The following is a 16,619-nucleotide window of genomic DNA, read 5'->3' as shown; positions in this document are numbered from 1 at the left end:
GTGATTTTTACTGACCAAAGGCATATGTTCAGTGCTTTGCCTATTCCTTTTTCCAGTCATCTCAAAAGCATACTGTGCCACATCTGTCTCATACCCTCCCCAAGTCCTCTTTGTTGATACGCTGCTGGACTACTGGGCCAACTTGCTCTAGAGTTTTTATTACCAGCAATGAAACAGCAAGTTTCAGGTTACACAGATGTGTCTTCTAAATCCTTACAACCTTTAAAAGCATAGGAAGGATATGGGAAAGTTTGCCTTCGAAGAAGCTGGTATACTGCTGATTCCTAGAGCTGTTTTCCTTTTGTTAAATGACATATTATACCTGAATGACATTTTTGTGTACACCGAAGGCAGGCACTTGCGTGCACATATAAAAATAATAGCAGTTAGCTTGTCAGAATTATTCAGAGTTCTGGCATTAATAAAATATTCTTTGCATTAGAAAATGTTTTCGTACTTAGAAAGTCCAAAGCAACTGAGTTCTGGAGGACAATGTTTTTTATATAAGTTGACATTAATGATAGAGCTGCAGCCCTTTGTTTCTGTTAACAATAAAAATGCAACACTACTTAAAACATAGAATGACATAACAGGGGCATAATATGATGAACAAAACATGAAGGCAAAACTAAGCCTTTTTTTCCCATAGGGGGTAAGATATTGTTGATAATGAACTTTGTAAATCTAATGAAGATGCACATCTAAAGGATGAGACCAACTTGCTTTAAAAGACATGACAGTGTATAGTAGTTTTTGTTGCCCTCCTGATGCAATGCTAAATATGGACAGTCCAGATTTCACTGGTCTTGGGTGTTAATATCCTCATATTGCTTGTTGACAAAAGTAGCTACTTAAAAGCTGATCATCTCTATTGTGACACTGCTGAGGAAGCTAGTTCCACTCACAGTCCTGTGGCACAGAGAAATAAGTAAAAGATTAAGAAATGTTAGAAATCTGCTGGTTTTGTGTTTAGCATTGCAACCCTGACTCAGAACAGAACTCTGTAATTGCTACAGGCCTTGGCAGTTCTTGAAGATAGGAGCTTTGAAATGTGAGCAGTATAAAGATGGAAGAATGAATGGATCTGCTTGCATTTTTGGATCTACATTAAATAAAGTTTATTATAAGCAAGGATGTCTACACTTTCTGTTATTGAAATAGAGCCTCTTTATATGCAAATGCCTTGTGGAAGTTGCACAGGATCAATTCATCTTCACATTTAGCTTTCCCTGTATTACTGCCACAGTAGGAATAGTGCATGTGATTTGCCACTTATAGTAAGTTACAGTGCACTTCAAGATTAATGGTTTCTACTTGTGTGAGTACTCTCCTCCCTCTCCCCCCATCTTTTTGATTTGCAGATTTTTTAGGATCCTGTCAAGAATCCAAAACCTGAAATTGATCATTGTTGAGGATCTCTCTGCCAGGTTTGTGAGACTTGCTCAAATGACACAGTTGCAAATAAAAGAAGTTTCTGACTTGGTGTCCAAAGAGAACAGAATACTTTCAGTAGTCAAGAAATGTATTTATTCTTGCGGACAGCTCTGTGCAAGTGTTGATAACTGGATGTTATCAACATGGAAAAATGTCACTTCATTTTTAGCTATTGGCTGAACTTCAGCATTGATCACCCAGTGTAATATTCAACAATGCCAAGGATGTGACTAGCTATGTCTTTTTTTCAGCCAGGAAAGGGAGTTCTTCATTCATATGGGAGATCTTTTCACTGGTTGCAGTAGATACTGGACTGGGATCATCATCTATAGTAGAATGGTTGGCAAGCTAAAATAACTGGGAAAAAAATATTGCAGTTTTTCATTGCAGGAGCTGATAGAAGGATGAAAACTGTGTAGCTGTGGCGAGGATAATAGCCTTGTAATGGGCATATGGAAAAGCAGGGATGCTGGGCACCCTGTGGTCATGTCCTCTGTCCTGTGTTATGTCAGGGAGAGGGATTGTCATGGCTGTAGTGAAAACCTTCCTGGAAGTGATGCTGGCAAAACAATGAATGACCCCTGAAAAGGATAGTCAAGAGCGTCCTTGCTTCTTTAAAAGTTGTTTGGTCAAAGTACCAATAAAATAATCTCTAAAGAAAACCTGTCCTGACAAGAACATGCACTGTATGACCTGGTTGGCCTCTCCCATCAGTCACGTCTTTCAACTGTGGTTTATCAAGAAATGGAGGAAAATCTCAAACTTCCCACTTCTAAATTCTACAAAATCCTGTTAAGTGTGTTAATGACAGTGCTGGTGTTTTTCTATTAAAAACAGCCTGTGAAAGTGCCCCACTAAGTTTGATCCTCAGAGTTCTATATACGTTTTTTTGGTATTGTTCTCCAAGGCTCAATTTATAACACGGTAGCCTGTGTGGAAACTGATGTTCCGTGATGAGTTCTCCAAGTTCGCAGTGCTTGGGGAGCCGGGGAGCCATTCTGAAAAGAAAGCAGTTAGAGAAATCAGTGAGGTGAGCCTCCAGGTGGCATGGAATAGTCTTCTCCCACCATGTGCTGCGTTTTCTGAGGCACATATACATAGTTATCACTTGCAGCCCTTACTTGGCTCCCCAGCATCAGCCCTTACTTCAGCCCTCCCTGTAACAGTGTAATAGATAGCAACAGTGAAGTAGAGGCACGCTTAGGACATTTCATCTTTGAGGCCTTGCAGTTACGCAGTGGATGGTGAAGGGGACCTGGGGAGAGAAGGGAAAGGGAATAATTTGTTTGCCGTGGCACAAAGCTCCCAGAAGGACACAGCTTTACACACCAGTGTTTTAAGAGAAATGAGATTCTGTTTTGGATGTGTCAGGAATTAGCTAACAGTTAAATGCGGCTAGGAGGAGGTATAGGCTTTCAATATAGATTTGTTTTCAATCATAGCTTGGTCATTCCTAGACGAGCATTCTGATTACCTAGCAACTACTACAGGTTTAGGGAGATCCCTTGTTAATTTTTCTCTTTGGATGTATTTTTGCTTAGTCCCTGTAGTTGACAAACAAGATTAAGGGATTCACTGATGTGGAAAATATTGAAATCACTGTAGGCTTTTTGCTTTTTCTCACTTTCTTAGACCGTATATTAGAGATTCCTTGTCCTCATATTCCCTTACATTCCGACAAGCTTTTGAGATCTTTCTGTTTTGTAGGCAAGCTTTGCCTTCCCGCAGACAAAATAAAAGTTAATGTTGTTATTGTTCTGTGTCCCAGACCTTGTCACTCTCCCCAGCCTTCCCCCCTCCCTTTTCGTCTAACCAATATAATCTCCCATTTTTCATTTGGAGAATGACAGATTCAAGAGTGTTATAGGAAAAGCACTGGAGCAGGAATCCTCACTTATCAGAATACTACCGGTATTGCTGAACAAAACCTCTTTGGTGTGGATATTAGTACATTTTCATCAAATGAAAATTCATATTGTAAAGTCAGAATATGCTATTTCTATTGGAGACAGTGGCAAACAGCTTGTTCTGTAACTTTTAAAGCTGCCTTTTCAATTTAAACCTTCGTTTTGCTACATTTCTCAGATGCGCATATATACATATATATTATGTATATATGTATATGTACTTATATGATGTTGTATATAATCCATGATATAGCATCAAAATTTGCTTTTGTGGATTTTTTTTCACTCTGTTGTGTTAGTAAGACTCAACAAATACGCAAACCATGCATAAGTCAGTACAGCACCATAATATTTTTTAAATATTGACAGTGTCTTCAACTGTTTGCTATATTTTCTGTCACCTCCTCTCACTTCCCAAAATGAAAAGGCCTTAAAAAGTAGAAGTTCTTTTTTGGCCAGTTAGTTAAATTAGGCTTTCTTCTAGGTGGGCTGAGGTTGTCATTTCAAATTGGAAAGACACCCCTGGAGAAAGAACGTTCAGTACTTGCTGAGTTCTCTCTCTTTTTTTTTTTTTTCCCAGTAGTTTAACAACATTGTTTTTCATTATTCAGTGGTGTATAGAACATCTAATATATGGGTGCAAAAGCTGAAGAGTTGAGGCTTTATTTAGAGCAAGTTCCTTATCCTGCCAATGCAAGGCTCATATATAGAGAGCATCTTTGCTTAAATATGACAATAGCTAAGGCAGTTTGTTTACAAATCAGCATTTGACACCAGACCTCCGTGGTAGAAATAATCGCTTCCATTGGGAAGAAGTATTTCCACCATATTAATGGTGGAAACAGTACAAACAAAAAGGTAGTAGCTCATATTCCCGTGGATTAACTCTTTAAAAAGTGGGGTTGTATTGCTGAACACTAGAGTTGTACATGTTTATGTGAATGTTGTGCAGATGGAAACACATGGGTAAGTGTAAAAGGGGAACTTTTAGGAGACAGGTTTGTTTAATTTTCTTATTACAGTTTAAACTCTAGTTTATGTAGTTTTCCTGTAGTATGAAGAGCAGCTACAGAATGATTAGGTAGATAACAATGTAACGCAGCAAAAAAGAGAGATGATTGTGTCCTGTGGGTAAGTATACATGTATATGCATGCATGTGCATAGGTGGATAATTAAGAATCTTTGGATTAATTTAGGGAAAGTTCTTGAAAATTCTTCTTAAAGAGTGGATGAAAATGCTGCATAAACGGCTTGTGTTAGCGTTGGGAACCTCCTGAAGTAGAACGAGCTTTGCAGCATGATCGAACAGTGCTTTGCTTTTCACACTCTTAATGTGTTTGTTGCTTGCCTGCTAACCATGGCTAAAAGGCATGAAGTCACAGGCACCTATTAAAACGTTTAGATTCCTAGCTTGTAAATATTGCATTTCTCACAGAATTGGAATGAAATCCAGTCTTATGTTTCTTGTTCATCCAGTTCATATCCATTGGGATGCAGCATTTGTGAAAGAATCAATTATCCATTTGTTAGTCAGAGGAGCTTTACAAATTATACATTAGCAGATTGATTTCTCAGGTTCACCGTTGGGGGACTGATAGTATAAGGTGGGTTGATGATGAGTGTCAGGGGAGAAGGAGTTGCCACAAAGAACACAATTAAAAGAAGCTTTCTGAGTGGCCGTGAATTTAGTCCTAATTGAAGAGCTGACATAATCCATACTAAGTGCGTTTATTTCAAGCATTTTTACATTAGGTAATTGATTAGTGCATGAGGTACATTTGTTGGTAGATGCTCGATTTTCCTTTCCTTTAAATTTAGAGTTTTCCAAAAACCTGTATTTAGATCTGTTTGAGCAAGATCCCTGCTAGCTCTTTTTCCTTCTCCTTAAACTTTTCTTTCTTCCATTAAGGTAACATTTTTTTGTTCTGTAGTGTCAGCTTGACATTATTGATTTTGAACAGTCAAACTTACTTACGTTGTCGAGAATTCCAAACATGTCTCCATCAGAAAGAAAACTGCAGCTAATGGAAATTCAGCTGAAGACATTTCTTCCTCCTTTGCCAGAACTTCCATACTTTATGAAATTCAGACGCTGTTCTCAGGTTAATCAGTTCAGTGTATCTCCCTTCCTAACTAGCAGGATCCTCCTTATTGCCAGACTTGAATCATTTCGATTTATAGATACTGTGTGTGTTACTGCTACTTATTCAGTCCTGTAAGTATCCTTGTGACTAAAAGAAGTTGGTGGTGGTTTTTTGGTTTGCTTGTGCTTTTTTCTTTTTTTTTTTCCTTTCTTTCTTCCCCCCCCCCCCCCCTTTTTTTTATTTCCCTTGGTTGGCCTAAAGATAGTGGTCCTGATTAGGTTAAAAAAAAATATTGCCCAAAGTAGTGCTAACTAAATAATTGTTAGCAACTCAGAATTCTATACACAGGTGCCCAGGTTTTTATGGCATAGGATTTGAGATCAGTTCATATTTATTATTGAGTAATATGTGAGTAGGGTTTTCTTAAGTTTTGGATTAACACTTTTTAACCTTATTGTTGCAATTATTTTTTTTTCTTTTTTTTTTTTAATATGATGCCTATAAATTTGGAGGTTTTTCCTCCCCCTTTACTTCTGTCCCTCAAAAAAAAAAAAAAGTTTAAAACAGCTAACTGACCAAACCCCAGAACATTTCCTAGTTCAGACTGTATCAAATGATCAGTCTTCCAGATGGCAGTGGGTTAGTGGCTCTGTGTCCTCTCTGACCTTCAGCTATTCTTCTAATTTTGTCAACCTGTGCAGGTAGATGCTGCAGGAGGGGTGCTTATGCTTTAAAAAACAAACCTATTCCTTTTGACAAACAAATTAAACTCTTCAGTTGGGACAGTTGGAATAAAGTTTAAAAAAAATGTTTTTTAGTAACATTTAATTTATATATATATACGCACACTATATATATATATTTAATATCATACATATATATTTAATATATAAATAAAATAACTATATTAGAAAAAGGAAGGGGAGGGAAAGCCACAAAATTGTCTGTGCTTTTTTCTGAAATCTCAAAATTATCCACAAGCTGTTGATAGGATATAAGTATGACTAATTTTGAAATGGTAAGTACCTTTGCTGGCTGGCATGCAGACATGTATTTATAAAAATAACTAATCTGAATAGATGATTCTAGGAGAAACACCTCGGATTTAGATAGCACGCTAATTTTATTGGTGGTCTCTTATTTCTGATTTTCGGGATAGCTTTATGTACATATCTTAAATGGCTTTACTGTGGAATATAATTCTGGAAATTATAGCTTTGATTGTTACTCAATGCCAAACTAGAAGTTCCTGGCACTGGAGTTCTTCACCTTGCTAGAACTTTACTGTAAAATGCATTTAATATTCAGACTTGACTGTTATTGAGTTTGTGGTCTATCATCACTTTCTGAGCTGCATTGCAAGTTCTGACTGGTAAAGTCAGCAAACAGGCTGGTAACCAACAGTGCCAATTCAGCATGAGCTATGAAAAAAAAATACTCCGTGATTGCTTTACTTCATGTATATCATCTAGCATAGTGTCTTCTGTTGGAAATTATCTGAAAGTCTTTGTAAGTGAGCAGCTCTGCTTTTAGATGAATTTGTCTTCCCTGAGTGTCCTCTGCGTACAGTACAGACGACAGAGAAAAAATGCTGGGAAGGAAGTGAAAAAAGTAAAAGTTAAAAATAAATGATAGAAGTATTTGGCATTCAGAAGGCTTGAAACAAGTTGCCAGTTATATACAGTGTCATGAAATACCACATCTATTTGATTTCTTCCTAACAAATTTCTACTTAACAAACATTTCTGAAGTATTGTGTGCAATTTTCAATGTGAAAAATGCACATAATGTGAAATAATGTATGTGGTGAAGTTTTGCCTTGCTAGACACCATTTGGTTACCTGAGCACAATCACACATTTAATCTCCAAAGTGTGCTGTGCAGCCTCCAAACAGCAGTATGATGGATCAAGTCCATCATCCTGCTCTTCAGCCTCATCTTTTATAGATAATTAACACAGCCTTCCTTGCCTGCTTACTGCACTTTGTTTTTTGAGCATCAAACTTTATCCAAGCCATTTACCAGCACGGTGGGAACAGTGTGGACCTACAGGCTGAGCTGTTGGCTCTTCTGGCCTGTCTTTTGTTTCTTTTTGTGTTGGGCTTTCTTGCCCCTTGAAGGAATGCTGCTAAATCTGTTCTTGCTGTCCTGCAAGCGCTGACAGCAGGTTTTAGGTGCTGGAGAGATGAGAAGAGTGGGGCTGACTGAGCACAGGAACTTAGCGTATGGCCCTGTGTCTGGGTAGTGCTATTTCAGGGTGGACTTTCTGCCTTTCCAGTTGCAGAGTAGTAAAAGATGAGAACCTCTGTGAGGAAGTTGTCGCAACGGCAACTTAGATACCACTGAGATACATGCTGTTTTTTTTGTGGGTGCCTGTCTGCCCCCCTCCCTTCCCCCCCCCCCCCATCCAGAAATTTAGAAAGGCATTTCCAAGGTATTAGCCAGGTGTGGGTGTAGCATCTGAGAATCAGAGCTTTCGTGAGGCCACTGACCACACCAGCAGGCCAGTGGACGTGAGCTGTGCCCCTCAGTGGATGCCCCAGCTGTGGCAGGAGGAACAAGCACCAGCTGTCTGCACGACCAGGGCCGTGCTCACTTCTGGCTTTCAAACGCAGCGAGTCAGCATATCCACCCTGCGGCAGATGAAAATACAGCTGGAGCACATAAATCAAGGGAAGTTGGCTTGATGGCTTCCTTGGCAGTGCGCTTTTTGGCAGGCGACACAGAGTGAAAAGCCCATGTTGTGATAGGCAGCAGCCACGGTATTTCCATGCAGCGCTCCCTGATGACCAAGAGCGATGTCTTCTGCATGCAAGGAAACAGAAGAGCAAAGGCAGCATCCTTTCCCCAGCTGCAATGCAGCATGCAGTTGTTCAACCTTGATTAGAAAGAAGATTTTAGAGAATGAAAACATAATTTATGCAAATGCTAGTGTTCTGTGGTTGTTTGTTTGTTTTTTCCCAAGGTGGAGGTGAGGAAAACTTCATTTCCCTGAGTTACATTTTGTGTTTGTGTGAAAGAAAAGGCAAAAAGTTTTGCAAAGACTCTGAGAAGACCTGAGTTTTATCCCCTATAGGATGTTCATCTGAACAACGTGTTTTCATAAAACTTTTAATGGTGGTGTAATTCCACCTGCCATAGCGTCTATAAGGACTTGTGGTATTCTAGGCACACATCTGTAGCATCTAATGTGACCCCATGACTCTAGCACTCTTCCAGTGATGCTTTCTATTCATACAAACCTATGATGAATTTCTCTTTTAAGATGCTCAGAATCACAGAGGTGATCTGTTTCATGGTGCCATCTGTTCAAAACTTTGTAAGGGTTTGAAAAGTTATTCTTAAATATCTAAGAGAGATTGACTTGGGTAAGGATCCTTCAGTGATGCTTGAAATGATGATATATTACGGAGGGTGAAATCAGGTTCATAGTACATAAGAAGGTTCTTGATATTTAATATAATTGAAAGTTGTTTTTTTTTTTTATACATGAGGGGATATGCACAGCATTACCCAAATAATGTTATGTTTGTCCTCAGTACTTAAGGACAGATGTTTAAGCTAAAGTAAACAGTAACAACTGTCTAACCCTGCAGGATAGAAGTAAAAGAATATCTTAAATGGATAGGAAAAATGAAAATTTATTAAATTGGTGCAGTCTTGAGGCTTTTCTCAATATTTCTCTGAGTACAACTATGTTGCACTTCAATACCTTCTAATACTAGCTTCTGAAAACACTATTAGAGGCAAAAATGAAAGCCAGAGAAGGGATTTGCAGGAAGAAATAATTACCAGTACAGCCATCAGACCAAACTAGAAGAATTTTCAGTTGCTTTGATGCCTGTGTTGTCAGCATGTTTTATGCTGAGTTTTGAGAGCAGGAGAGGTTCTTAATGAATAGCCGTGGTGCACAGGCTCAGGTGCTCCAGTCCTGGGAGCCTGGCCCTTTGTGGGGGCTCTAGGCCTCTGAGGCACGTGTAGCTACAAAAAACGTCAGGTTTCTGGGTCAGGCAAAAGGCTGGAAAGAAGGCTGTGTTTTGGCATTATTGGAAACAGACCTATTCTGTGATTTTTGGATTTGTGCAACTTAACATTGTACAACCTTTCATACATAAATCTCAGAAAGTGTAGAGGTCATTAAAGCATATGATTGCTGCTGCAACTTTAAATGTAACTTTAAAAGTCTTTTTTCTTTTCTTTCTCTAGAGCCCGGTGAAGATAAATCAGATCAGTCTGGATGAAAGTGGAGAACACATGGGTGTTTGCTCAGAAGATGGCAAGGTACAACTAACCCATTTGTGTATCTAACAAGGAAAAAGGCAGCCCTCCGTGTTAAACCTGTGATAATTGTGATACTTGTGGGGTTAATTCCTGCATTTAGCACCACTTTGACCATCCATTTTGAGAACTGGGCTCGCCTTTGAATACTCAAAATTAAAGTCAAATATATTTTGCACAAATGTGCTGTAGGAAAAGTAATTACAAGAATGTCAATAATGTAACTGGTATTAAGCTGATTAACAGCTGTGGCAGGAGGACACGTCACCTTAATCATTACTGCTGTGCCAGTTATACTTCAGTGACTAGTCTGCTGTTCCTGCAAGACAGTAGTTTAATGCCTTTCTGCTATAAATCCACAAAATTGGATTTTGTGGGCATGATTTCTGTGGGCTGGTGGTTTTCATTTTCACACACGTTATGAATGTTTCTCTTGAATTATAGAATCTTTTGATAAGCAATCATAGTTTATCAGAAGAATAAAGTGTCTTACAACAGCCACATTAAATAAATGTAAAATCAATATATGTACAGTTTCCTAAAAAACTGGCACCTACTTCCTTGACTGAGGACATACATCATTTGTGCAGTGTATAACTAACAATTATCAGTGCTTCTCTGGAATGTTGAGCTGTGACATTTAGTGGTTTTGGTGATTGATTTTCCACTTATAAGAATGTCTTTTTTGTTTTTAAGTCGATGGCAGTCTTTTCTAATGTTGGTTTGCAATGATAAAATTCTAATGCACAGGGTGTTTTTAAGCTTCTGTTTTGAATATGATGTTCATATACAAATGCAGTGCATTAAAAATAATTTAAATCATTTCTTAATTTCCACCTGACTTCCTGAGTAGAACATTTCTTATAGAGTAGATCTGGGGGGAGGAGGAGTGTTGGTGACCCTAATGGATTTATCCTATTCAGTGTAAGATGTATAAATGAAAACTAAAATTTAATCTTGCAATAGGTAAAATGGGGAAACAACCCCTTTAGACTGTATGAACTTGGATTTTTTCCCTTCCAAACAGGTGTTTTTTTTCTGCAACAGGCAGAGAGCCACTTTATGTATCCAAGCCTTTTGTTTCTCAGAGATCTCTTGATGTCAGTATCTTGACACAGTAATTGGGATACTAGTGCCTATCAAAGTGGGTTGTAGAATTTTACAGCCTGAGAGAAACACAGCAACAGTATCCTAATTGTCTTAGCAAGATAAGGGAAGGGTCAGTAATTGTGCACAGTAATAAAAAATGTTGAGCTTGCGTTGGTGGTTGGGGTGTTTTGAATGGTGAGGGGGAATGAGCACTTGCTGTAAGGACTCATTAGATATGATCATGAATTATTGACTTGAAATGTATATGTTGCAGTAAGGCTACAAGCCACGCTTTTTTTTTTTTTTTAATATAATACATTAATCTTAAATTATGCATTTGATTGCAGAAATATTCAGAAATTCATTATCCCTGTTCTGATCTGGCTGTATTTGAAAAGGACAAAATTTTATTACTTTAAATGATGAATCTGCCTTCATTTAGTGAAATAGGTATTGTGGATCCAGTAGGTGACACTGTGCGCTATACAAGACAACCTAAACTTTGTTGCTAAAGCTAATTCAGATAATGCTTTTGACACAGGGTTGGAGTAACAAGTGCAATATGAACCACGCTTGTGTTCATGAAGTCCAGGGGCATTGCAACCTCACCATACTGTACACTAAAGACTTAAAAGATCTGGGTGTTTTAGAAGTTAAACTTTTGACTTTACTCAGAAATGTGTGTTTTTATAAAAGAATCCACCCAAGGAGTGGGTGAAAGCACGTACCAGTATGTTGTGCTGCTGTATAATAAAAAGGCAGAAATTCCTGGCTAGATAATATAGCACTTCAATGTTCTTGGTCATAGGAAAAGTGTAACTTCACCTTCCATGTATCTCTCTTTCCTTACCTCGGTGAGTGTGCTTGTATTGTAAGAAGTTAAATGCTTGTTCAAGTGGTTGCAAGATTATCATTAACTCAAATAAATAAGCAGAAATAATGAACTGCTTGGAGGGAGGGAAGGGGGAGGAAAAGAAACAAGTTAATTTTGTTAAATGTGTTTCAAACAAACAAGAAGGATATGATAACAGCTGTGCATTTTGAGCTAACTAGGTTGATGTATGTATTTTCTACAAATCACTGAAGATGTGTCCCACAGGCCACTGCAAAAGCTTCTTGCAGTAGGCAGGGAGTACATTTTCCCATATCAGAGTGAATCCAACATGAGGGAAATGGAAACCGTTTGCCTCTCAAAGGAAGGCTTGAAGCCTTTTTCTTGTATCTGTTCTGCTGTATTCTGCATTTCATTTTACTGCTTTTTTCTTTCCACACTCAAATTACATCTAGACTAACAATGTTGACTGAGGTTGGCATAGCAGCACAGTGCAATTCTCTAATCGTTTTCTTGTCAGGCAGTATCCAGATGCAATATCAACACCTGGCACATGCATGTCATACACTCCCAGTTGCTTTTGGGAGTCACTTACAGGTTTTCCATACTTCAAGTTTTTTTCTTTGAAAATGTTCCTTGCCAGTGGACTCTCTGCAGCCGATCAACATCTCCATGGAAAGCAACAGAAGTCACCCCCCCACCACCACCATTTCGGTATGGGCCAGGTGTTGAAATATGAGGGTATAAGAGGAAAGTGCTGGCACTGGAACAAATAGAAGGGGAAGCACGCTTGCAGCTTCAGAGCTGTGGTATTTTTTTTTTTTTAGGTTAGATATTTGCTTGTATACTTCTCTTGAAGGACCTTGGTCTGACTCCATGTTTTGCAAAAGTTCTCCTATGTCATTACAGAATGGTAATATAATTTGTATCTTCATTGACTTTGAGCTTCTTATACAAAGATGCATAAAGAATATTGAAACCTCATGTGTTTGCACGTTTTAGTGTCACGTTTACTACAGCAAACTTTACATTAAGATTTATGAAGTATTGAATTCCACATTTTTCAAAAAAAAACGTGGCTCAGATAGATTATGTGTGTGTTTTGTGTTTTAACCACCAAAAGGTTGGCTGCTTCTTCCACCATGTGGAAGCAAAAAAAAAAAAAAAAAAAAAAAAACCAGCTCAGTCGGATCCGCAGGAGTGGTGAATCCTGGGTATTTAAAATTGGAGAGGGCTGGCAAAATACAGCAGGCTCTCATCATGAAATCCTTTTTCCAGCTACCTAAAAACGTCATGAGCTGAGTGGGGATAGAAGGTAGAAATAGATAAATCCAATATAGCTTTGTAATATCAAAAGAATCACTTTCTCTCTGAAGAATAAAAGACATTAAGAAGTAATAAACTGTTATATGGTGTCCCTAGAGTAAACATGATAACATGTATTTTATGCTGAGTTGTTTTTTCCTCTTTAGTTAACTGGCTTCATTTTGTTTTCAAACTCTTAAAGAAACATCTTATTGCTGCATTCGATTCATTATTAGGAAAATGTTGAAGGCACCAATGTCAATATTAATTGTTTTTAATTGGAGAGATATTTTTAAGAATCTTGCTTTCCTGGAATTTCTAGACTTGCATGTTAACCATTTTTATTAGTTTTCTTCCTCCTTCCTTTCCTTGTATTTTCTCTTTCCTCTGCACCTTATTTTGTTTAGTCTGTTGCACTGGGTACACTGTGCCAACTGATGAAAACAAAAACACAGAAAACAAAATCCTCTAGACATCAGCCCGAAGGTTTTCTAGGCTCACAGCCAGGCCCAACTCAAACATAACCCTTTGGTTGGCTTACATAATCACAGCTTTGCGATGCATCTCACTGTCTCCAAATATTGATTTTCCAATCCTTTAGAGCAGTAGCTCAGCCCCACGCAGCGCATGCTGCAGTATTTGTAAAGCATGTTGTTAGAGACTGTATAGTCACTAATGAGTAATGGACAGAGCTGATAATGCTGCTTCGGAAATGTATCCAGGAGACGAGCTTGAAAGGGAGATGAGGTGCTGTGGGGTGGTTTTAGCTTACCACCACTGCCAAACTTCGAGCCAATCTGAGGATGGCTTAGTTCCTCTTGTAGTTTACCTGGGCTCTAATTTTTAACTCTGTCTCCTTGGTCGTCTGGGTTCTCATCCTCTGATAGCTGAATTGATCTTTTCGCAGAGCCATTAAGCTTTATTTCTGTGTCCCATTACTGGGACTTAGTGGCTTTGTTCTGCAGATCTTTCTCCAGTGATTTTTGATTTATATTTTTGCCTTTTTTTTTTTTTTTTTTTTTGTAGCTGTCCTCCCACCCCTTCCAACTCAAGTAGTCGCAGTGAGGCTGGAGAGAAAGAGAACACAATAGAGTTAAAAGAGGATTTAAATCTTGCAGTTAGTCCAACACGTAGTTAGTCCAACTAGCTGAACATGTAGAGCAGAATTACTGAAGGGATTACCTCTCCCAGAAACTAAGGCTGAATAACCAAGCCTGTCCAGGAGCCTTCTAAAGTGGATTTGCTGTCAGATACAGTTTTCCATGGACTTGCTTCCCGGGATGCTGTTTTCCCTCCCTTCTCCCGCCAGCAGCTTCCATCCCTGCTGAGGCTTCTGGCAGTGGGTGCAAACCTCTTAAAATCATCATGTAAAAGCAAACCGTTTATTATCCCTGTGGAAATAATAATTAGTATATCAATTACTAATCCCTAGCCATCAGTCTTCAGCCCTACTTTACTCCTGAGCTCTGGAGGAAATCAGCTGTCACCATTTCGTGTGAGAATCAGGGAAAGGAACGGAGTGTTGCGTGACAAGACACTAGACCAAAAGAACGTTGCACCTGCAAAAAGCTTGAAGAAACCCTATTCTGGGGTCGTAGCATCTAAGTCTATTTTTTTTTTAATATATATACTTTATACCTCCATACCAATTCTGTAAATAAAGAGAAGAAAACATTTAAAAATCCGTTAATTCTCTTGACAGTACAAAGACACTTTTTTATTCATGTTGAGCCTTCTTGAGAAGAATTAATTCTGATAGATATTCTGATGGCCTATGGTTACAGCTCCAGTGCTGACTGTTAAATGTACTAAGACATCAACATAGATGAGAAGGGAACAATCTTCAGAGAGAGACGTTCCCAGTGGTCATGGAATAAAACAAAGTAGCACTGAATGCACCTGGGAGGAGCAGAGGATGCCAAGAAACATATGGGACTTGGTTTTCAGGCTGGTTTTGCTTTATTGTCACAAATTTCTTTTTTCTTATGTAAAGCCTGTATTGCTTGGAGGGGAAAAAATATTCCGGTTCCTTCTCAGAAAGGAAGAGTTTTTAATTTATCTTCCCCTGAATGTTATTATGTTGCTCATACCTTACCTAGATCAGTATCTGTTAAACAGATTTGATCAGCCTAAAGCAAAAGGAACTTGTCATTTCTGTGTTTCTGTTTAGGGAAAAAAAAAAAAAAAAGATTCAAATAAGTCCTTTTGCACTGCTGAAAATATTTAGAGATAAGCCAAAATAGAAGTCGAAGATGTCTCAATTAACTGAATAGTTAAATATGACTTTTTACTTCAGGAAAATGCTGTAACTGTTGGCACTCACACTAGTCTTCTACTTGTGTTTTACTTTCACCTTTAATTGTCAAGTGGTTATTGGGTACATATTTTTGTTGCTTTTTTTTTTTTCAAATTAGGTGCAAGTGTTTGGATTGTATTCAGCGGAAGAGTTTCATGAAACGTTTGACTGTCCTATTAAAGTAAGTGCTTGTTTTAATCTTTAGTAATTGTGTTGTTGTTGTCTTTAATAACAGAAAGGTCACATTGAATCTAAATGAGAGAGGAATACTGCTTCCTTGTAATGTTATTCAAGTCACTAGAAAATAGTTATCTATCTCAATATAAAAGCTTTTGATCTGGTTAGGCAGGAAGAAAGCTGATCTAGGTTTTGTAAGAAGTATTATTGAGTTTTTCAAATACAAAAGGCAAAGTGAAAGAGAAATTGTCCTGTTTCAGCTGTTACCTGTCTCAACACATTTCTGTCTTTGTAGATGTGTGATATAAATTCCGAGGGTTCTGCTAACTGTGAGGTCAATATTTTGCAACCACTTCATATCCGTTAAGCCTATCCCAGGATAGAGCAATGGGTGGCGATGCTGATGTACTCTCTGTGGAGGGAAGAATTCAGTTTTACTCTGGTAGAGATAAGTGGCTGGCTGGCTGTTGAAAAAATGCCTCTATTAGACATATGGGAGGATCTAGCTTTCTTAGCAAGAAGCATTTCTTATGGGAGAAAAGGTGGTGTGTGCAAGTTACTGTGTTTTGCTGCTTGGGTTCTTCCATGTTTGCTTCCACACTTGGAGGGGAGAAAAAGAATGAGCTCATGAAGTTTTCACGCACATTGGATGCAACTCACTTGGCTCCTACTGTTGTACTGCTCTTACAGCTGTATCTCTTGACATGTAACACAAAAGCCCTTTTTTTGGCACTGTGATTCAACACGCCAGACCCAGCTATCAGTTGGAACGTGAGCCTGGTGCTTGGTGGGGCAAAGTAAGGAGGCTATTTAAGCTGTGTAACAACACACAAGATAGTTGTGTGGCAATGTCAAGCCTTGTCCTCTAGGTAGGTCCCAAAGAAGACTCACTTGGAGGAATGTTTGCAGTGCTTATAATGGACCTTATTCTGCTGCCTGATATGGAAAAAAGTGGTTGTTCTGCCTATTGTGTCCCTCAGCATCTTGCATGTCACGTGCCCTACAATATGGAGAATTTTCTTTTTGTTCTAGGAAAAATGAGTGGGACTAAGAAACAGACTGAGATGTCTGAAAGAACTGGTCTCTACTTTAGAGGCAGAACTCAGCTGTAATGTTTGATATTTGGCAAAGATCTATCCAGTTAAAAAAAAAAAAAAAGATACAATGTACCTTTTAAACTCTTATTTGAGTCATAATCATCTTTTTTCTCCTGTTT

The 16,619-nt window shown here is 38.4% G+C and overlaps 1 protein-coding gene across 4 annotated transcripts in view; it reads left to right on the top strand.

Annotated features, from left to right (window-relative positions):
* VPS41 (VPS41 subunit of HOPS complex) overlaps positions 1–16,619 on the top strand; it is a 107,122-nt gene that overhangs the window by 29,897 nt on the left and 60,606 nt on the right. For all 4 annotated transcript variants that reach the window (XM_072033295.1, XM_027451368.3, XM_038174692.2 and 1 more), the window contains 2 exons: positions 9,633–9,707; positions 15,345–15,407. In XM_072033295.1, coding sequence (XP_071889396.1) covers positions 9,633–9,707; positions 15,345–15,407 — 138 coding nt within the window. The remainder of the gene's footprint in view (positions 1–9,632; positions 9,708–15,344; positions 15,408–16,619) is intronic.

The sequence above is a fragment of the Anas platyrhynchos genome, chromosome 2, assembly GCF_047663525.1.
Source record: "Anas platyrhynchos isolate ZD024472 breed Pekin duck chromosome 2, IASCAAS_PekinDuck_T2T, whole genome shotgun sequence".
Classification (NCBI taxonomy): domain Eukaryota; kingdom Metazoa; phylum Chordata; class Aves; order Anseriformes; family Anatidae; genus Anas; species Anas platyrhynchos.
The sequence above is the reverse complement of the archived record's forward strand: the minus strand, read 5'-3'. Positions and strand labels throughout refer to the sequence as shown.